Below are 18,391 nucleotides of genomic sequence, written 5' to 3' on the forward strand. Positions count from 1 at the left end.
AACCCCCTAAAGTCGTAAAACCTCCTCCGGTTACAGAAACTTAATTCAAACTTGAGGAGGTGAGGCACGCGCAGCTTCACCGGTGACTTGAAATGTCAATCAGCTCAAACCCGTGAGGAACGGAATATTTCAGGAGAACTTTGAAGACAGTACATTGTCTCACCGTAGACCAGGGGTGGGGAACCCTGGTCCTGGAGGGCTGCAAACCTGCATGTTTTCCATGTCTCCCTGCTTCCACACAGCTGATTGCAATGAGGCTCGTTATCAGGCTTTCTGCTGGACTTGGCCATGAATCTTGATTCGATTCAGGTGTGTTGAAGCAAGGAGACATGGAAAACATGCAGGTCTGCGGCCCTCCAGGACCAGGATTCCCCACCCCTGCCGTAGACCCACACTCTGCTGTCGTGTCGTCGTATCAAGGCCGCGGATCGAACGAGGGCTTTTCCGGAATCGGTTCAGAAGGCCACGGATCGCTTCCGCGACTGCTGGGAGGATTAAAAGAGGAAAAACAGAGGACAGGCGGAGAGACGCGAGGTAAACAGGGACCCGCTGTAAGAGGAGACGTTACCAATAAAGCTGTCAGCAGAGCGCTAACCTTCACATCGCAATGCTGAATGGACACCGGGAGGGGGGAGGGGCTGCATCAAGATCAGATTTTTAGATATCGGTCAGAGGAGGGAGTCCATGGAGGCCCGCTGTGGAGCAGCTGATTATCAGACTCAGGCTTCAGATTGTTGCTTTTCTGCGTGACGTTAATAAAAGTCGTGGCTGGTGCTTCGTGAAATCAATGCTTCCAGGTCTCTTGTATTGCACATACAGAGTGAATTGCTCATTCAAGTTTGCATACGACGATTACAAAATATCCCTTTTAATAACACACAAACAAAAAGTCTTGGTAGAGGGGAGAGCAGAGGAAGAAGGCCAGTCGTTGTGGCGTGGGGAAGCGGCGGCGGCTCAGTCTGGTTGAGCTCCCCGTGTGACGGGAGGCAGTGGCGAATGAAAACCACCGGCTGGAGGGTCGAACCCCTCTAATGGGATGACGTTAAGGCAGAAAAACTGTAAAGGGAACGTTAACGTTTCCTAATGACTCCACCTCTAATCACATTTTTCTTTTTTCATTTAAATATGACTAAACCCCTCAAACTCTTCTTTCTCATTCGCCGCTTTTTGTGAAGTCTTTTGAAGGGGGAATCCCAAGAGATTCGAAAGGAAACACTGCGTCTGCGTTCAGCAGGTGATGAAAGGCAGAAGGATGCCTGTGATTATCCGAGCGTTCAGCGGCTCTCTTTCTGTAGTGATCCGAGAGCTTCTTTCCCTTCATGAACTACTGGGGTAAAAGGACGAGGTCGAAGGATTTAGCGGCAACTAGTGGCTTGAATTCCTCTTCCGAAGGCGTCCGGGAACCAGCAGCGGGGGAGACGTTTCCAGAAAAGCCCTTTTCCACATCCAGATTTGTTCATTTCGGGCTTTCGGGTAGAAAGTTTTCCACAGATCGATCCCTCTGAATCCTGACGCTGGTCCTTTAAGATGTGTTTTAGATAGTTTTCTCTTAAAGGCAGCAATTATAGCTTAGATCAATCTGTTAGCTCCTGAATCTAAAAAAAAAACACAAGGCTGAGCTGTAAATCTTGCGTCGAAGGCCCCCAGATTTCATTTTTTGTCTTGTCGAAGGCACACAAACTACCACAAAAGTATAGTAATAATCTTTGAATGTGCAAAAAAAGCTCGGTTTACAATATTTCCTCAGTAAAAGAACGAAGGAGGTGGGAAAAAAAGAAAGAAAGAAAAGGCTCACATACACTGACATGTCTTTTAGTAGTAATGTGCTTCACAACCAACACTTTCCCTCCGTTGGCACCCGGAGGCGGCGCGTGCACGTTGAGCGTGCACGTCGGGCTCCTCTTAAGGCTCGCAGAAGTCGTGGTTGGAACGCTGAAAGGCAGCACGAGAAAGAAAAGCAGCGCTTTGCAGTTCCTCCCTTCTCCACAGTCAGACAGACCTTCCAGGATGTGGAAGCCCCGCCCCCTTCCCGCCACCGCCCCGCCCCCTGGGCTACTCGGACGTGGGGGTCTTGTTTGCTTGGAGGGCCTGCGGGTTGACGATGACCTGGATGACGAAGTCCTTCTGGATCTTGGTGTCCTGCAGCCGCGTCTTGTCCGTCAGCAGCTTCCCGGAGAAGAACCAGCGCTGGTGTCCGGAGTCGATGTCCTCCTGGACCTGCAGCTGCTTCTTCAGCTGCCCGATGCTGTCGGCCATGCTGGCGCTGAGGCGCACGTCCTTTCCCGTGGACAGGCGGACCTGCGGACGGGGGCAGAACGGATACGCAAAAAACACTATCAATGACGGTTTCTATAGAACAACAGAAGGCGGAAACGCGAATGGTGCCGGCACCTTGAGCTGGAACTCCTTCTTGGTTGCCGCCGAGGGCTCGGGGCTGTCGCCGGGGTCCTCGTCGCTGCGCTCCGAGATGAGGTTGACGGGCGGGGCCAGGCAGTAGACGGGCAGCTGGTAGCGGTTCCCCAGTTCGTCGTAGCACTCCGTCAGGGTTCCTGGTCGGGGAGGGTCGAGAGCATGAGGCCTGAACCGGGGAGCGGTCCGGCGTGCGACGCAGCACGAGTCGGCGGTCGGCGCTCACCGTGCGGCAGTGTGATGCTGGCGCCGTCCACGATCGCCTGGGCCAGCTCGTGGTCGTTGCACTCCAGGGCCACGGCGGCGGCCTTCAGGGCGTCCCATATCTCCTTGCGGCCCTCAAACGCCGGCGCCGTGTCCCAGAATTCGTCCCGCTTGCTGCGCAGCTGGCCCTCCGTCATCGGGTAGTCGCTCTTCCACTTGGGCCGGTCTTTCTTCAGGGGCTCGTTCCGTCCTGCGGCGAGCAGAAGACACTGTAACTGCAGTCCAACCCTGTGTTTTCATCCCTCAACAGTCAGGAGCCGCGCTCCCCGGCGGAGACGCATGCAAGTTGTCACCAGAGACACAGAACATCCCGCCCCACCCCGACATGTCGTCCCGATCTAAAATTAGGAGGTCATTCACCGCGTAGCCTAAATCTGTCGATGTAACCGTACCTGTGTTTCCCACCATGAAATATTCACACTAAGCACACCTCGGGAGGCGGAGGGGGTCGGACAAACAAGTCACAGGCCTGCTGCCGCTGCTCCTCCTGCTGCGTGGACGTGTTTTTATAACGTGCGTCAGGTGTCGGCTGTACCGGTGTCTGCCGTCAGGACGCAGTACGATTCCCGACCGAGTATCACCTGCGTGTGCATGCGTGCGTGCGAACGCCCGGGAGGCAGAGATACCAGATGCTGCAGAGTGGAATGATGGGAGGAGGAGAAAAAAAAAAAGGGTTTATGAAAGGAGATGGCAATCCTCCAGGGGGTTGTCTTTCTTTCAAACTAATTATTTATAGAGCAGGTAAAAGACGCAGGCTGGTGTAGGATTTTTGCGTTTTGTGGAGTAAATCCCAACTGACACACATCGGGCAATAACACACACACCGCATTCGTAGCTGTGGGTTTACCTTGACGAATACAAAACGCAATCAAAGCCCAGCGAGCTTCAGTGGAAATGTGGAGAGAATAACACACTCAAGAGTTCAGGCCTCAGTGAAAACAAAGGTTAGAATGAAATGTTTCAAGTTCCCTGAAGAGAAGAACCCAGAACGAAAAGCTTACAAGTTGATATAAAAAAATTCTTTCTGCTCAAAGAACCACACTAAAAAAAAAGAAAAAAGAAACAATTTCGAACATGTAGCAAGTAAACGTTCCTGAAGCGTGTTTTTCTAACCAATCAGGTCATTTCTCTCTCTCCTGTAAGATCAGCTCACTTTTAACAGACCAGATCTACGAGTAGCGACAGGCTTCTACGCCCGCAACAGTTCAAGGAGGGAAACTTTTTCTTCTGCAGGAACCACACCGAGGCTACGGCGAGGTAGACCGAGGAAGACAATGACCCTGTTGCTTCAAAACTCGTAAAGTAATGCATGACAGACACGATGAAATATGAGGGCGTTTTCAGCCGCCGGACTCCCAGAGGCCCGTGAGGAGGCTGCTGCCAAATTAAATCTCTGAATATTAATGAAAATAATCTCAAGGCAGGAGGACGACGTGCGCGAGACGCGTCTCGGCGGCTACAATCCGATACAGCGGGAGACTCCTTCCACTTCTCGCGGGTTTGGCCTTGTAAAGACATTTAACAGGCTCACACATTCCCCCGACATGAGGCACAGGGTGAGAGTGGGGCGTTCTTCTGCGGACGTTGGGGAAGCGCCCTCGATGCATACTGAATCAATGTTCGGCTTCATTCTCGCCGCCGACAGAGACACACATTATCTTGTCGGCACAGCGGCGCCTTCAAGCTTTCTGCCAGTGGAGATAAAAGTCTGCCTTCGCACCTTCAAAACATCAGAATGACCCAAAACAAATGAAAATGGCAAATTTATGGCAAAACAACATTCAGCAGGGGCGGCGTTGTGTTTCTGGGCCCTCAGGACACCAACCTGCAGAAAGTGGCTGAAAGCGATTTGGATTTTTCCAAATGTTGCAACGAAGGTTTTGCCTTGAAAATAACAAAATGCAAATTGAAACGAGCAGCACGTCGACTTGGCAGCAGCCTCTCGCTTGGCGTGCCTGTCTGCGCGCGGGCGTGTCGGCCCGAGCGGATTCGGCCCCGAAAGGCGAGCCCGTCACCGACGCATCCGGACATGATGCGTCTTGTTCTTTCTGAGCGAAGCCCGGCCTGCTGGGGAGTGTCTGCTGATACCGATCAGGGTGGGGGAACCACCACGGGCCGAGGCCGAGAACCGCGGCAAGCTCGACTGTGATCGCTCCAGCTTTAAAAAGCCACTCGAGCGAGCGTACTTCAAATCACTCCCAACGCTGGATTTACATAGCTGCATTAGACGTCGGTTCAGGAATGCTGCCTCGTCTCAAGAGGAGGAAAACACACGCCGCATCGACACCCTCCTTTCTACAGAACAAAGCTGGAATCAATCTCGATGTGAACTGGAGACAATCCCCAGCTGGAATAAATAAAAGACTGGCTGCAAAAGCTTTCCGTCAGTAACAAGCGAAGTGGGACATAACCTGCATCCAAATGGAGAACAGACATTTAGGTTTACAGTGAAGAGACGCATCGCTGGTTACACTTGTCAGAGAGACTCAGAGATGTGCAGCGAAGTTAAAAGGTTCTCAATGAGGGAAAGAAAGCATCGCCACCGACCAGGCGGTATTTCAACCTTTCAGGGTCAACGATATCGCTCACAGCAGCCTTTCAAACTTGTTTCAATCTACTCAGAAGTGTTAACGTGGCGTTCACTTTTAATAGCATTGCTTATGCTCCATGTCATCGGTGCGTTTGTTGACATGTAAAATCCACGACCCTTGTCTGTTCAGCTTCGAGGCGTCTATTTATTCGATCTGGTCTGGCTGTAAATTTAACATTTACTCTTGTTAAGTGCTGAAGCAACAGTTCAGACTCCGAGTGTCGCTATCAAAGAGGAACGAGAACAAAACGATGTTTATTTCCAGTTCGGTGCTCCCTTCCCCGAAGGTACAGATCTAATGAATCTGAACCGGAGAAACGAGCAGGCCTGGGAGTCGGCGTCAGCTTTCTGACATTTGCAGGTTCTTCACAAGATGAATCAAAGACTTGCTGATCAGAAGCAGAATGCACATTTCACACCACCGAACTCCAACTGGGCAGCAGCCGCTGATGGTCACATTAAAAGAAACATAGCAGGAATTTTGCAAAGAGAAAGATCTGTCTGCTGCAATGACAGAGGAGCGGAGGGAAGCAGATTACAGATACGCAATCATTCTGAATAATATCAAAGGAGCCTATTCCATGTGCCACAACAAAGGATCGTTTTTGTTGAGTGTGTCATCTAGGAAAGAAAATAGCTGCACAAAATTTGGAAGATAAATAAACCAAAACCCCCTCAAAAATTGGTGAGATTGTAAACCAATTTGCTGAACTGTCTAAAACGTCACATTTCTAATTTGTGTTTAAATTTGTTGTTCACTTTGAAAACCTTTCAGAGTGACAAACACAGGAAAAGAAACACTAAGAACTAGGGATGCACCAATGCCACTTGTTGAAAGGGTGAGTACAAGTATTAACTATGAGCTACTTGTAGATACCGAGGAAGCTGATAGGAGTGTTTATTAAATGCCATAAAGCTTAATTAATACTCAACATGCAAATAGTGCAAATAGTGTGAGAAAGCTATGCGTTGGGAGTCGGGCTGCTTGTGGCCTCTGAACTAAAACGTCTGACTGATAAAAAAGGTTTTCTTCCCAAAATAAAGTCAGAATAAGGCAGTTGCATAACCGGCAGAGGAGTCAGCAAGTTATTTGACATGACAAATGCATCCATGACAATCTGATCGAAACCTGTCAGTTAAACATCCTTCCCCTTTTTAAATTCCGGTTGTGAAACTGCTAAAAGTTCAACAACTGGCATCACCTTAGAAATATGATGCCACTCTACTCTAGGCTCACAAAGTGGCACGAGGAAGCTGCAGCATGCAGGTCACTTTCTGAAAACATGCACGCTGCAGGCTGCAGACATTAAAGTGATCAGTCTGGAAGAAAAGGCGGCTTTGGAGGCGTTGGTGTTGAGATAATGTGGCATCTCTGCTTCTGTCTGACGCCGAGCATCCCGTCCAGCACAGCTCTCCGCTCCTCCCGTTAGCTGCAATCAGTTTCTCGGCAGAAAACAAAGACGAGCGGGGACGGATGTGAAACCCAGTAGCCGGCGGTGACCTGAGATGCATTTGGAGCTGCAGTGAGCAGCGGCGGTGAAACGCATCCGGATAGAATGAGTCTCAGGCAGCCTCCGCAGTTCAACCCCTCGCAAACCTGACAGCCGTCTGGCGGGATTACCACACTCAAAATGATGCTTTTTATCAATTTATTTAAAATACTGAACATTATTTGTATTTTTTGTAAGAAGTTTATTAAATGACCTAAAATTGCAAGTTGAGAAAAACACTTTAAGGGAATAGCAATTCCTAAAAATGAATCCATTAATAACTTGCTATGAAATAGGAGACGAAGATTATGAAGTAATGTGCAACTGTGGTTATTCACCAGTGCCTCCACAGTGATCACATTCAGAATGATAGGAGGAGATTTCAGAGCTGCACAATGACTCTGATCAGCTGTGTTCATCTGTTAAATATCAACTGATAAATATCATGGCTCCTGTGAAGCCGCATCCAACGTCCTGCTGTGGAGGGAATCCCAGCTGACTGTGGGTGAAAGCTACACTGTGGACATGTCTCTCACACACGCGCGCATTCATCACACCTCTGGGGTATTTCAGGCCCTGTCCAGACGTGTTTATGTTTATTTGCATAATCAGTATTTTTCAAAAGCGGCTCTCGGTGTGAATAAAGCTAAGACCCTGTTTACACTGCAACATTCAAAGAAATCTCAAAATGCTACAAGCACACAGAAGAAAAGAAAACAAAACAGTAAAAATACCTAAAATTACAATTAAAAAGAGTCTATCCAGGGAGCTACAAGGCTCGGTAGTTTCATAGTTGACCTGTAATGGAAAGTCAACTTTGTCGTCTGTATATACAAATGTCAGTGTACTGCACACGTGTGTGTGTGTGTGTGTGTGTGTGTGTGTGTGTGTGTGTGTGTGTGTGTGTGATTTGATTACAAAAACAAGCAGCAGCACTAACTTGGTGGGCTGGTAGGAAAACTACACGATATTCATCATTCCTGCCGATTCGTTGATTCTGTTTTTTTTAATATAAATATATATTTCTGTGATAAAGTTTCAGCACAACTGCAGGTCTGGTATGGATGCTGTTATGCTCTCCCTAGGACGAGGTCTCATGGTCACCAACTCAAGGAGAAAAAAGAACATGCAAACCCCACAGAGAAAGGCAAGATTCAGACTTGCAACGCTGTGCAGAAAATTGCCCACAATTCAGTGAAGGAGCTTGAATAAGAGCCAAACCCCAACTCTCTCTGACTGGCTATGTCCTCCATCCTGCTGGCTGATGTGCATTCCCTTCAACGAGACAGGTTTTGCAGCTCAGGGTCATAAGGTTTCTGCCAAAACAATCAGAGCTCCTCACAAAAGGGCAAATCTGAGATGTACACACATAACGCTGGGCTGAGAGGATGCCTTCAAGAGAAAATATTGGGCTTCATTACTGATATTTTCAGATCACATAGGTTTCTTTGTCACTGCCATGGGGGAGTATGCACACAGCTGAAGCCTTGAAAAAATGTTTAAAACTCAAATGATGCAACTATAAGGACATTTATGGAGCCTGCATTCAGATTTGAAAAGAGATGTGCTGATAGTCATTTCACTGCATGTTATTCTGTGTGTAGTTCTGCTTGTGTCAGGTGTTGCCTTCACTGGGCTATTGTTGTCAATTCTGCTGCAAGTACAAGACACTGTGAAACTGAACTTTTGTCTCGCTTGCCCTCATATGTGTAGGCATATATCACCCAGAATTTGCTTTAACACAATATATCACCTAAACTAGAACAAAAACAAGAAAAAGAGAGCATAGGCAAGAAAAACAGAGCGACATTTAAAATAGTGTAAACTGAAATCTTCAATGTGTAATCCAACATACCACTGAACCGTACAATATAATTTACATCAAGTTACAAGAGTTTTACTTTCTACTAGTTCATGAAGTAAGATATCCTCCCCCTCTCACCTCCACGTCCACCGTTCCTGGACGAGCCTCGGCTCTGCGTGTCCTCCCAGCCTTCCCAGTACCTCCCCACACATCCTCCCATGGCTCAGCGGGCTGCAGATCCTCTCCCCCCGGGGTCTCACTGGCTGAGGACGGGGCCCATCTCTGGAGGAGGACCGTGAACTAAGTCCGACAAATCGCAATCATAAAACCACGTCTCGTCATCCGTTTGCTCGTCTGGAGATCTTGCAGTTGCAGTGAACACACGTCAGGAATGAAACGATCCACACAATCTCGTGGCTCGCAGCAAAGTCACATGAGTTTGACTAATAGACTCGAAACGTCCCGTCGGTAAAGTGTGTGTTATCCGTCTTGCCCGTCAAGTTCGGCGGAGTTCTGAGTGTTTTCTCGCTAACAGGCTAACGGTGTTAGCCAGCTAGCTTCCCCAACATCAGTAAACACAAACTTCCACGCACTCCACATCGTCCCCCCAGCGAGACGACCCCCGTTGCAAAAGTTCCGGTTTCCTCTCAGGCCGCGCTCCGAAGTGGAGTTTCGGTTCTTTTTCAGCACTTTCTGCGAGTTTCCACGCTCTTTACAGCGTTACTTCCCTCCCTGCTGGTAAAAGGTGACTAGCCGTGGGGAGCTAGCGCCACCGAACTTTTTACGCCTGTACGTATGCACGCAGGTAAGTGTTGTTTCTATGACGTCACCACGTAACCTAATTATGAATGAACGTGCGTAAACATGAGGGATCGTCTTAAAAGATTTAGCCAACAAAAATGTGTAAAATATTTTTTAACTCTGACTTGAAAATTATGTCACAATTTGAAAAAGGGAATTTCTGGTGATGGGAGAAGAACAACGACAAATTGTCCTCGATTTTTTTTTCCCTCACATTTTGTAGATTCAAGTAGGAATCTTCATGAGAAGATACAATTCAAAATCATATCAACTAAAAAATTCTAACTGTTTTTTTATCATATTTTGTTCCCTGTGAAGTTACATATGAGAGAGAGAGAGAGAGAGAGAGAGAGAGAGAGAGAGAGAGAGAGAGAGAGAGAGAGAGAAAATTGAAATGAATTGAATTGAATCGAGGGAAGAGAGAGAGAGAGAGAGAGAGAGAGAGAGAGAGAGAGAGTCCCTAAACGCAGCAGCGATTAAAAACATGTCATCATGGGGCTGTTTTGTTTCAGCGTGGTGCTAACCTTTATCCCAGCACGAATTATGTTTACTTTGTGTTATGAGTTTACGATATATTTCCCTCTCCCCACCTTTTTAATTTTAGATTTATTGTCAATGAGTTTCGTGTTTCCGGGTAAAGTTTTGACGCATGCGCAGTGGCGGAAGAGCTAGAGCAGCGGCGCACGATGGCTGCGGACAGCTCCCCTCAGCTGGCTCTGGTGGAGGAATTTGTCTCTGGATTGCAGGACAGCAAGGCGAAAGATGCAGCCAAAGGTAAACAAGACATAATCACTTTCTGCTCGGCTGATTTACGGAGCATGTCGGGGCTGGAGGCGCGTTATTTTGGGGGGACAACAAGGCGAGGAAGGGTAACTAGCTAAGTTAGCTCCCCAACATCCTGTGTGCGGCTACAAGCCACAAGAACACCGCTCACATCTTATTTCACATCTCACAGCTCTTTCTGCAGGTTGCTCTGTATTATTCAACCAGGGCCGTGAATGTAAACCTTGCCCTTGTCACGATCGCCGCGTGTTGCTGCTCTGAATGTGTGTGTGCGTGTGTGTGTGTGTGTGTGTGTGTGCTCCTGTGAAAGTCAATGAACCCTGAGCTGCATCCAGTCAAACCTGGTTCAGCATGTTATATACGTCCACCCTGCTCCAGCAGGTATGAATCTAACAGATGCATACTCTGCATCAAAATGCATCTTTCACGTGCTCCAGGTCATTGATCTGCACATTGATCTAAACATGAACATCAGTTTTTGTCACTTTCTACCTAACCTAAATGTGGACCTGTAAAACATGAAAAATGAAGATGTCTCATAACATCACCTAAAACCTTCTTGTACTCAAGCTTCTTATGTGAAATTTAGCAGTTTAGTAAGTTTTTAATAGCTTTCTGTAGCTATGTTTAGCAGTTTAACCTCTTTCAAAGAAATGTTTTTGACTGTTAAACTTATTCTTAAGTTGTATTTGTTTAACATTGTCATGTCACTGTTTCCCTGTTTTTGTTTTTTTTTTGTTATTATTATTATATTATTATTATTATTGTTCTTTTGAGGATTTTAGCTATCTTTGCCATTTTAGCAGATCTATACTGTCCTTCATTCATTCTTTAAAAAGGCATTTTTTGCTATTACATAATTGTGATAATGGCTCAGGCATGTAAATAAAATAAAACTAAGATAATTTATTTGCTGGGTGCTCTCGCATCACCTTTGAACCTGCTGACGCTGTTGGTTAATCTGATCGCTGCCACCCGATGTTGAGTTGTAGTGTGTCGTCTCTGCAGTTGACCAGACTTTGCTTTTTCCTGCTCAGGGGTGAAAGACGGACAGTTCACGGTGCTGCAGCTGGTGGAGGCGCTCGGGTAAGCTGTCACCTGTTATTCCCAGCATCAACAGTCACGACCATGAGGCGGATGCCTTGCTTTTCAATGACATCGCGATCAAACATTTAAACTTATTAGTTTTGTTTTTTTCGTGTTAGACTCAGTCTGACCAGTTCGCAGCCTCACACTCGAGCCCGAGGAGTGCAGCTTCTCTCTGAAGTGTTACAGGAGTGCTCCGGCGAGCTGACGGAGAAAGAAGGTACACGTCCTCGCTGTCATCTCCAGCGCCACTTTTTCCTTTGAAATGGGATGCTGCCATTTACTCCACCCAATTTTAATATTTAAATAAAATGTGATTTTTCTGATCTGATATTGTTTCCCTGTCGTTTCCTCTGCAGTGGAGGTGCTCATCGCCTTTTATGAGAACCGTCTGAAGGACCACTACGTCATCACGCCGGCCGTGCTGCAGGGCCTCCGGGCGCTGGTGGGTCTGCCTGTCACGGATTCTCAGAGTGTGATGGCAGAGACTCACGGCTGTGTTTTTCTCTAATGTGTGTTCAGACAAAGTGTCCAGCGCTGCCTCCGGGCTCGGCCGTGTCCATGCTGAGGTCTCTGTTCCAGGACGTTCACGTGCAGGTGGGACGTTTGACAAGCTTGTATGGCTGATTTAGCAACAGAAGTCTTTCTTTTTAAATCATTGCTGCATAAACAAAAACAAACACAATAAAAATGCATTTTTACTTGAAATGTCGGGGCAAAGAGTGATGATCTCGTTTCCTCCACTTCACGTCTGCCTTTGAGGTGCAGTTCAGTCATCTCGGGAGCTTTACGGTCTCTTTAATTCCCTCTAGTCTCTGATGCTTGCTGAACGCTCGTGTGTCTACAACATGCTCATCAACCTCATGGAGACCCGGGAGGCTGGTAAGAGATGATAAGCAGCTTTTAATCAAGTATAAGTGGTGGCGACTGTAACGACTCAGCTCTACACCTCAACATTTAGCTGCTCCTGTCTCGTGTTTGATGTTTCCATACAGACTTATTTTTAAAACTTGCTAACTTTTGGAGGTATACCAGCAGCAAACAACAGCATTTTAAACATTTTAGGGTTTTGGTTTCCTCTCCTGCAGAACTGAAGGGTCTGGGTGCCGACTTCGTCTTCGGGTTCGTCCAGTCGATGGACGGGGAGAGGGATCCCCGCAACCTGCTGTTAGCCTTCCAGATTGCCAAGAACCTCATTCACCGAGGGTACAATCTCGGTGAGAACCTGTACGACCTTTGGCCCTCTCGCGACGCTGCCGCTGTCGGCTCCTGTGACCGTTTTCCGGCGTTCTGTTGCAGGTACTTTCACAGAGGAGCTGTTCGAGGTGACCTCCTGCTATTTCCCCATCGACTTCACCCCGGTAGGTCTCCTGTTTACTCAGCTGGTTTCTGCACAGGCGACTGTCGAGAGCAGCAGAGCGCAGCAAACAGAAGCGTCTCGTCTGGCTTCCTGTGGTTTTTCAATAAAGACACGGTTCAGGAAACGGGTAGACGGTGATCACCTGCCTGTCTGCAACAAAATCATGAAAATGAACCAAACCTTGAACCCTGATCCAGCTCTTTTGCTCCTAAATGGTCATTCGTAGCCACTTTAATACGATAAGAATAACAGGATATGTATTATATTATATATATGTATTGCTTTTATGGTTGTTCTCCTCAGCCTCCTAACGATCCCCATGGCATCACCAAAGAGGAACTGATCCTGGCCCTGAGGGCTGTCCTCGCTGGCACTCCTAAATTTGCAGAAGTAGGCCGGTTTTAAGCGCATCTCTTACTTTTTTGATGAGTTTTCATGACTCACGGAGCCTTGAGCCTGGCACGAGGTCTAACATCCGCTGTGCTCCTGCAGTTTCTGCTGCCTCTCATCATCGAGAAGCTGGACTCGGACGTTCAGAGTGCGAAGCTGGACGCGCTGCAGACTCTGGTGAGAAACTCTTCTTCAGAAAGTGATATATAAATGAAATAAATGAAAAAAAAAGTCTTTCTTACCACTCTGCTCTTTGGATCTTGCAGACAGCTTGTGTGTCAGAGTATGAACACAAGGACTTGGCTGAGTTCCTGGAGGGACTGTGGTCATCGCTGCGCAGAGAGGTTTGCCAGACATTCATTTAATTAGAATTCACTGTTATCTGTCGTGCTTAGTCCTCCCTTTGAAACCAAGCCTGTTCTTTAACTTGTACATTTTGTGCATGAAGCAGAAAGAGGCAAGGCCCGGAGGATCTAGAATTGGAAAGGTGGTTTTTTTTAATATGTTCTTCCCTCCATTGTGCGGCCGCAGGTGTTCCAGACATCCAGCGAGAGAGTGGAGACGGCGGGCCTCGCCGCCCTCGCCGCACTCACTTCCTGTCTGTCTCGCTCGGTCCTCAACTCCGACTCGGAGGACTCCCTCAGCTCCTTCCTGGACCTCGTCCTCAAAGGTGACGTGCTGCAGCTACGACTAAATGAGCCATTATATGAACCGGTTGAAGAGCTGCTCGCATTTTCAACACAAAACCTTCAACCAGCATCTTTTTCACTCTCAGAATGTCGTGTTAACTGTCTGCAGCCGTCAGACGATAGAATGAGGACTTTTTGTCCCTGACGTTGCAGACTGTAAGCACCACCTGTGCGAGCCGGACTTGAAGCTGGTTTGGCCCAGCGCCAAGCTGCTGCAGGCCGCCTGCAGCGCCTCCCACAGGGCGAGCCACGTGGTGACCGCCGCCGTCATGCCGGCGCTCATCGAGCAGTACGGCAGCAGAACACAAGTCAGTCACACACTCGGATAACTCGTACTGATTAGAATTTGTCTTGACGTTGACTCGCTCTCTCTCTATTTATATCCCTTTGTGTTTTGTTTTGTTTTTTTCTCTCACGCTTCCTCTCTTTCATGTCTCTCTCGTGTGTTATCCTCTCCTGTTAACCACTTCCTGTCTCGGTTTCTGATTCTCGCTCTCGCTCTCTCTCTCAGTGTTCTCACAGGCGGACATTACTGGAGGTCGTCCAGAGATTCGTCCAGTCTGTGAAAAGCTGTCGTTCTGCAGACGCCGCTCCTGGTGAGCGTATAAATAAACCGCACGTATCCAAGTGAAATCCCACAGAAACATATTGACTCCCGTTTCCCTTCGGAAACATGAGCCCCATCAATCATGAGTTTCCGTATGTTGTGTGAAATCGAGAGACGCCACAGAGCGGATTTCCTGACGCCGTCTGCTTCTGCCTTCCCGCTGCAGATGAGGGCGCGCTGTCGGGCTTCAGAGAGGCTCTGTGCGCCGTGGTGTTCTCGGCGCTCAGCGAGAGCAACTCCAGCCTGCAGATCACCGCCACCTCCGTGCTCACCTCGCTGGCTCAGCACGCCGGTGAGATGCAGCACGCTCGCTCGTCTCGCTCCCGCCAGGGGCGTCCCGGCTTTGTTCTGAGCGTCCCCTTGTCTCACGCGCAGGCCTGCTGTCCGACTCGGACGTGGAGCTGGCTGTGGATCACCTGACCCGGCTGCTGCTGACGGAGGAGGAGGACCGAGTCAGGTCGGCCGTGCTTCAGCAGTGCTCTTTCTCTTGACACCAGCCCCGTTTTGTTTCACCCATTTCTCACGCCGGTTTCGTATTGCTGCCCGCAGCCTCGCTGTGGTGGAAAGCGCCGGCGCCTTGGCGGAGCTGCACCCGGCGGCGTTCGCCAGTAAACTGATCCCCAGACTGAAGGAGGAGATGTTTTCCGGTGAGGAAGACGGACTTTCATCAGTACAAACCATCGCAGCGCAGTGACTCAGCAGCCGTTCCCTTCTGTGTTCAGAGCCGCCGGAGAACGACAACAGGAAAGCGTCCGATTCCCATCATGCAATGCGCCAGCGGTGTTTGTCCGCTCTGGCAGCCGTGTCCGTTCAGCCCGGCGTTGTTCGGGAGAGCACGCCCGTCCTCCTGGAGGTCCTCCGATCAGCACATGCAGGTACTGCATGCATCATGTCACTATTAGTTTGTCTGGATTTAAAAAAAAAAAAAGGGAAAAGCTGCACCATGAGTCATGAGAAGCTGCAGTGTGAAGCTCCCCTTCTGCAGCTTGAGTCGTTTCACGCTGTGAAGTGTGTTGTCAGAATTCACAGGAACGGTCTCGCTGGTGGGCGGTGGAGCCGCTGTCGCTCTCGACTCGCAGGAGAAAAAAGGATTCGTTTCAGGATTTTATGCGTTGGGACTGCATGTTCTACAGCGGCGGGGAGCAGCGTTCCTCGGATTCCCTTGTTTTTGAATAAAATGACGGCTGTCTCGCTTTAACTTGTCGCTCCTGTCAGGTGGCGGTGGCTTTTCGGTGGACGAGGTGGTGCTGGCGTGCCGCAGCCTCCAGAGGATAGCGGAGCAGGTTCAGGACACGGAGGAGACGGGCCGGTGCTTCCATGACGACGTCGTCCCGCGCCTGCTGTCTCTGGCGCTGCAGGCGGCTCTGCAGGGTGAGCAGCAGAAGTTGCTGACTTCGTCTCTTTCACCCACTAAACAGCTTCTTTACAACTAATTTGACTGACTAGTGCAATCCAGCGTTTAAGGGAAAACTCTCCGTCTCTTCTCTTGTTTCTGCTGCAGGCGAGGAGTCTCCTCGTAGCCCTCTGACGGAGGAGGCGGTCCTGACTGCGATGGTCCCCGTCGTCAGCACGGCCTGCTCCAGGCTCCAGCCCTCGTCAGTTACCACTGTTGTTTATCTTTTTGCATCATTCTTGCAGATTATCAGAGAAATTTCCCTCAAGCGTTTGTGGTTTCCTCAGGTTGGCGGCACAGACGGCGGCCAGCGCCGTGGCGCTCTTCCTGGACGGCGACGTCTCCTTTCTGCCCGACAACTCCTTCCCTTCAAACATCCGGCTGCTCAAGGTTCGTGGCCTCACAGTCTCATTCAGTGTGGAGAGATCCCAGTGCTGACGGCGGTGATCCTCCTCAGGAGCAGCAGGGAGGGGCGCCGGGCCGCTCGCGGATGGTTTGCCTGCTCATGGCCTGCGTGTGCTCGCTGCCCCGAAGTGTAAGTCCGCACTCCAAACACCTCCCATGAGTCTGAACCCGTCGGCTGAGCTGAGGGCGTTTGCCGCAGGTGGACGTGCCGCAGGCGGACCGCCTGCTGTCCGAGCTGGAGGAGCTGAGCTGCTCGTGCGGCTGCCCGCTGTCCTACACGTCGGCCGCCAAGTGCTTCGCCGGGCTGGTCAACAAGAGGGAGCAGGGTCAGTGTCTCGGTTCGCTCGCCGCTCTCCGCTCCGCCCGTCGGCTAAAAAAGCGGCTCTGGTTTCAGGAGACTCCCTGGACGGCCTGGTTCGGAGGACCACGGACAGAGTGTGCCGTGAGCTGGACTGCTCCTCCTCGCCCGGACGCACCCAGGCCTTCACGCTCATGATCTGGGTAAATGTCCCCGACTTCACAGCTCGGTTCACTCTGAGACTTATTGAAGAAGTCACTCGGAGCAATAAAAAGTTGTTCTTTCCGTCAGGTTGCGAAGGCTCTGCTCCTGCGATACCACCCTCTGTCCACAGCGCTCACAAACAAGGTAGGAGCCGCCCGGCCGGTCTGGTTTCGCGCCCATCTGCTATTTTATATTGAAAAGTGTGAACTTTCCCCCGGGTCGCAGCTCTTCTCTCTGCTGGACGACGCCGAGCTGGGCCCGGCGGCGGCGGACGCCTTCTCCCTGCTGATGAGCGACTCGCCCGACGTGCTGAACCGGGGCGGCCACGCCGACGTGCGCATCATGTACCGCCAGCGCTTCTTCAGCGAGAACTCGGCCAAGCTGGTGCAGGGCTTCAACGCCGCGCCGCAAGGTGAGGAAGCGACAGAACCGCGGCAAATCAGCTTGTGGAAACCCGACTCTGAAAGTATTCTAATCGTCCGAATTTCCTCCAGAAAAAAAGCCCAACTACCTGAAGGCTTTGTCCAACATCGTCAACAAGCTGCCCAAGCAGGTTCAAGTCACTGAGCTGCCGGCGGTGAGTAGAGAGACCGGGACCGAGTGACGCCAAGACTGGACGGACGGCGCTAACGGGAGGATTTTGTGTCCTGCTCCAGCTCCTGTCTCTGCTGCTGGAGGCCCTGACGTGTCCCGATCAGGGCGTCCAGCTGTCCACGCTGTCCTGCCTGCAGCCCGTCCTGGTCAGCCCGCCGCCGGCCCTCGTCCAGCAGCTGGAGGCGCTGGTCAACAGGCTGCTGGCCCTCGTCTGCAGCCCGGCCATGGTGAGTCAAGGGTTGGGCCCCGTACACGTGAGGGCAACGACACCAAAACTCATTCTCTCTGGTTTTGCAGAGCGTGCGGATTGCTTCCCTGCACTGCGTCCATGCCCTGTCCCTCCTCCCTGTGCACGAGGTAAAACACTTCTTTCCTATCGCTGTGATCTGACCTCTCTCGTCTTCTAACCGACGCCTCCCGCCGACCCAGGTTTTGCCGTTTCGAGCGCGGGTCCTGCGAGCGCTGGCTCAGCCGCTGGACGACAGGAAGAGGCTGGTGAGGAGAGAGGCGGTGCGGGCCAGAGGAGAGTGGTAAGGACCAGCAACCATGGGACGCGTTTGCTTCGTTAGTCTCGTCTGATTCGCGGTTTTATGATTCGATACACAACAGGATTTTGGTCCCATTTACACATTTCCAAGTGGAACTTTCATGATATTTTGGATATCTGTTTAGTCTGTAAAACATGGTAATATCGCAGTTTATAGCTTCTCTTTTGATTTCCCTCCCAGGTTCCTCGTCGGGAGTCCCGGGGGAAGGTGATTTTCTACCAAACCCACAGTAAAACTCCAGGACCAAGTATCAAAGCTGTGCAGTCCTCTGGGTCTTCCAGCTCCTCATCCTCCTCCAAACTGAAAGGACTTTTTTTGTTTTTTTAAACCGTCTGTATTTACATGAAACGCACAAAGAGATGTTTATGGACTGACTGGCCTTGAAACGTGTAGCAGCAACTCGAATCGAGACACTCGGGGCGAATGTAGACGTGCCAACTGGCTGAGCACTTTGAATGAAGACACGGCCGCGTAATGTACTTCCAATCCAGATTGTAACTTATGTGGACAGCAAGCCGAGCATCCGCCTTTTTTTTTTTCCTCCCCCGGTTACGTTTCATTTCACTCACTGACGACTCGTCGACCTCCGCCACGGAAATAACGCAGAATCTGTCTAACTTAAAGTGTTATTAAAACTGTTCTTCGTACTTTACACAAATTTGAACCATCTGTGTTT

General features: G+C 49.9%; 2 protein-coding genes across 2 annotated transcripts; one reads left to right on the plus strand and one right to left on the minus strand.

Annotated features, from left to right (window-relative positions):
• Positions 1-389: 389 nt before the first annotated feature.
• On the minus strand, positions 390-9,323 carry ubtd1b (ubiquitin domain containing 1b). The gene is made up of 4 exons (XM_030097733.1): positions 8,696-9,323; positions 2,636-2,863; positions 2,392-2,549; positions 390-2,298 (listed from the first exon to the last, which is right to left on the minus strand). The coding sequence occupies exons 1-4, from the start codon at positions 8,775-8,777 to the stop codon at positions 2,053-2,055; spliced, it is 714 nt and encodes a 237-aa protein (XP_029953593.1). The 5' UTR covers positions 8,778-9,323; the 3' UTR covers positions 390-2,052.
• Positions 9,324-10,021: 698 nt separating this feature from the next.
• Positions 10,022-18,351, plus strand: mms19 (MMS19 homolog, cytosolic iron-sulfur assembly component). Its single transcript, XM_030097684.1, has 31 exons — positions 10,022-10,132; positions 11,179-11,227; positions 11,347-11,447; positions 11,587-11,672; positions 11,750-11,824; positions 12,040-12,109; positions 12,316-12,444; positions 12,527-12,588; positions 12,891-12,977; positions 13,080-13,154; positions 13,244-13,321; positions 13,509-13,647; positions 13,820-13,974; positions 14,178-14,262; positions 14,440-14,565; positions 14,649-14,730; positions 14,823-14,920; positions 14,996-15,148; positions 15,489-15,644; positions 15,775-15,868; positions 15,954-16,056; positions 16,124-16,201; positions 16,271-16,397; positions 16,466-16,572; positions 16,661-16,717; positions 16,799-16,985; positions 17,068-17,150; positions 17,230-17,394; positions 17,465-17,524; positions 17,597-17,697; positions 17,896-18,351. The coding sequence occupies exons 1-31, from the start codon at positions 10,045-10,047 to the stop codon at positions 17,924-17,926; spliced, it is 3,087 nt and encodes a 1,028-aa protein (XP_029953544.1). The 5' UTR covers positions 10,022-10,044; the 3' UTR covers positions 17,927-18,351.
• Positions 18,352-18,391: the final 40 nt, after the last annotated feature.

This window comes from Salarias fasciatus, chromosome 8 (assembly GCF_902148845.1).
Source record: "Salarias fasciatus chromosome 8, fSalaFa1.1, whole genome shotgun sequence".
Lineage (NCBI taxonomy): Eukaryota > Metazoa > Chordata > Actinopteri > Blenniiformes > Blenniidae > Salarias > Salarias fasciatus.

What these genes read in the sequence shown, in the direction of transcription:
- ubtd1b (XM_030097733.1), bottom strand. Translation starts at nt 8,777, where the DNA reads ATGGGAGGATGTGTGGGGAGGTACTGGGAAGGCTGGGAGGACACGCAG. An exon ending in CAGCATCACACTGCCGCACG is followed by an intron (nt 2,550 to 2,635) that starts GTGAGCGCCGAC and finishes CTCCCCGACCAG; the next exon opens with GAACCCTGACGGAGTGCTAC. An exon ending in AGAAGGAGTTCCAGCTCAAG is followed by an intron (nt 2,299 to 2,391) that starts GTGCCGGCACCA and finishes CCCCGTCCGCAG; the next exon opens with GTCCGCCTGTCCACGGGAAA.
- mms19 (XM_030097684.1), top strand. Translation starts at nt 10,045, where the DNA reads ATGGCTGCGGACAGCTCCCCTCAGCTGGCTCTGGTGGAGGAATTTGTC. An exon ending in CAAACATCCGGCTGCTCAAG is followed by an intron (nt 16,057 to 16,123) that starts GTTCGTGGCCTC and finishes GATCCTCCTCAG; the next exon opens with GAGCAGCAGGGAGGGGCGCC. An exon ending in CTTCAACGCCGCGCCGCAAG is followed by an intron (nt 16,986 to 17,067) that starts GTGAGGAAGCGA and finishes AATTTCCTCCAG; the next exon opens with AAAAAAAGCCCAACTACCTG.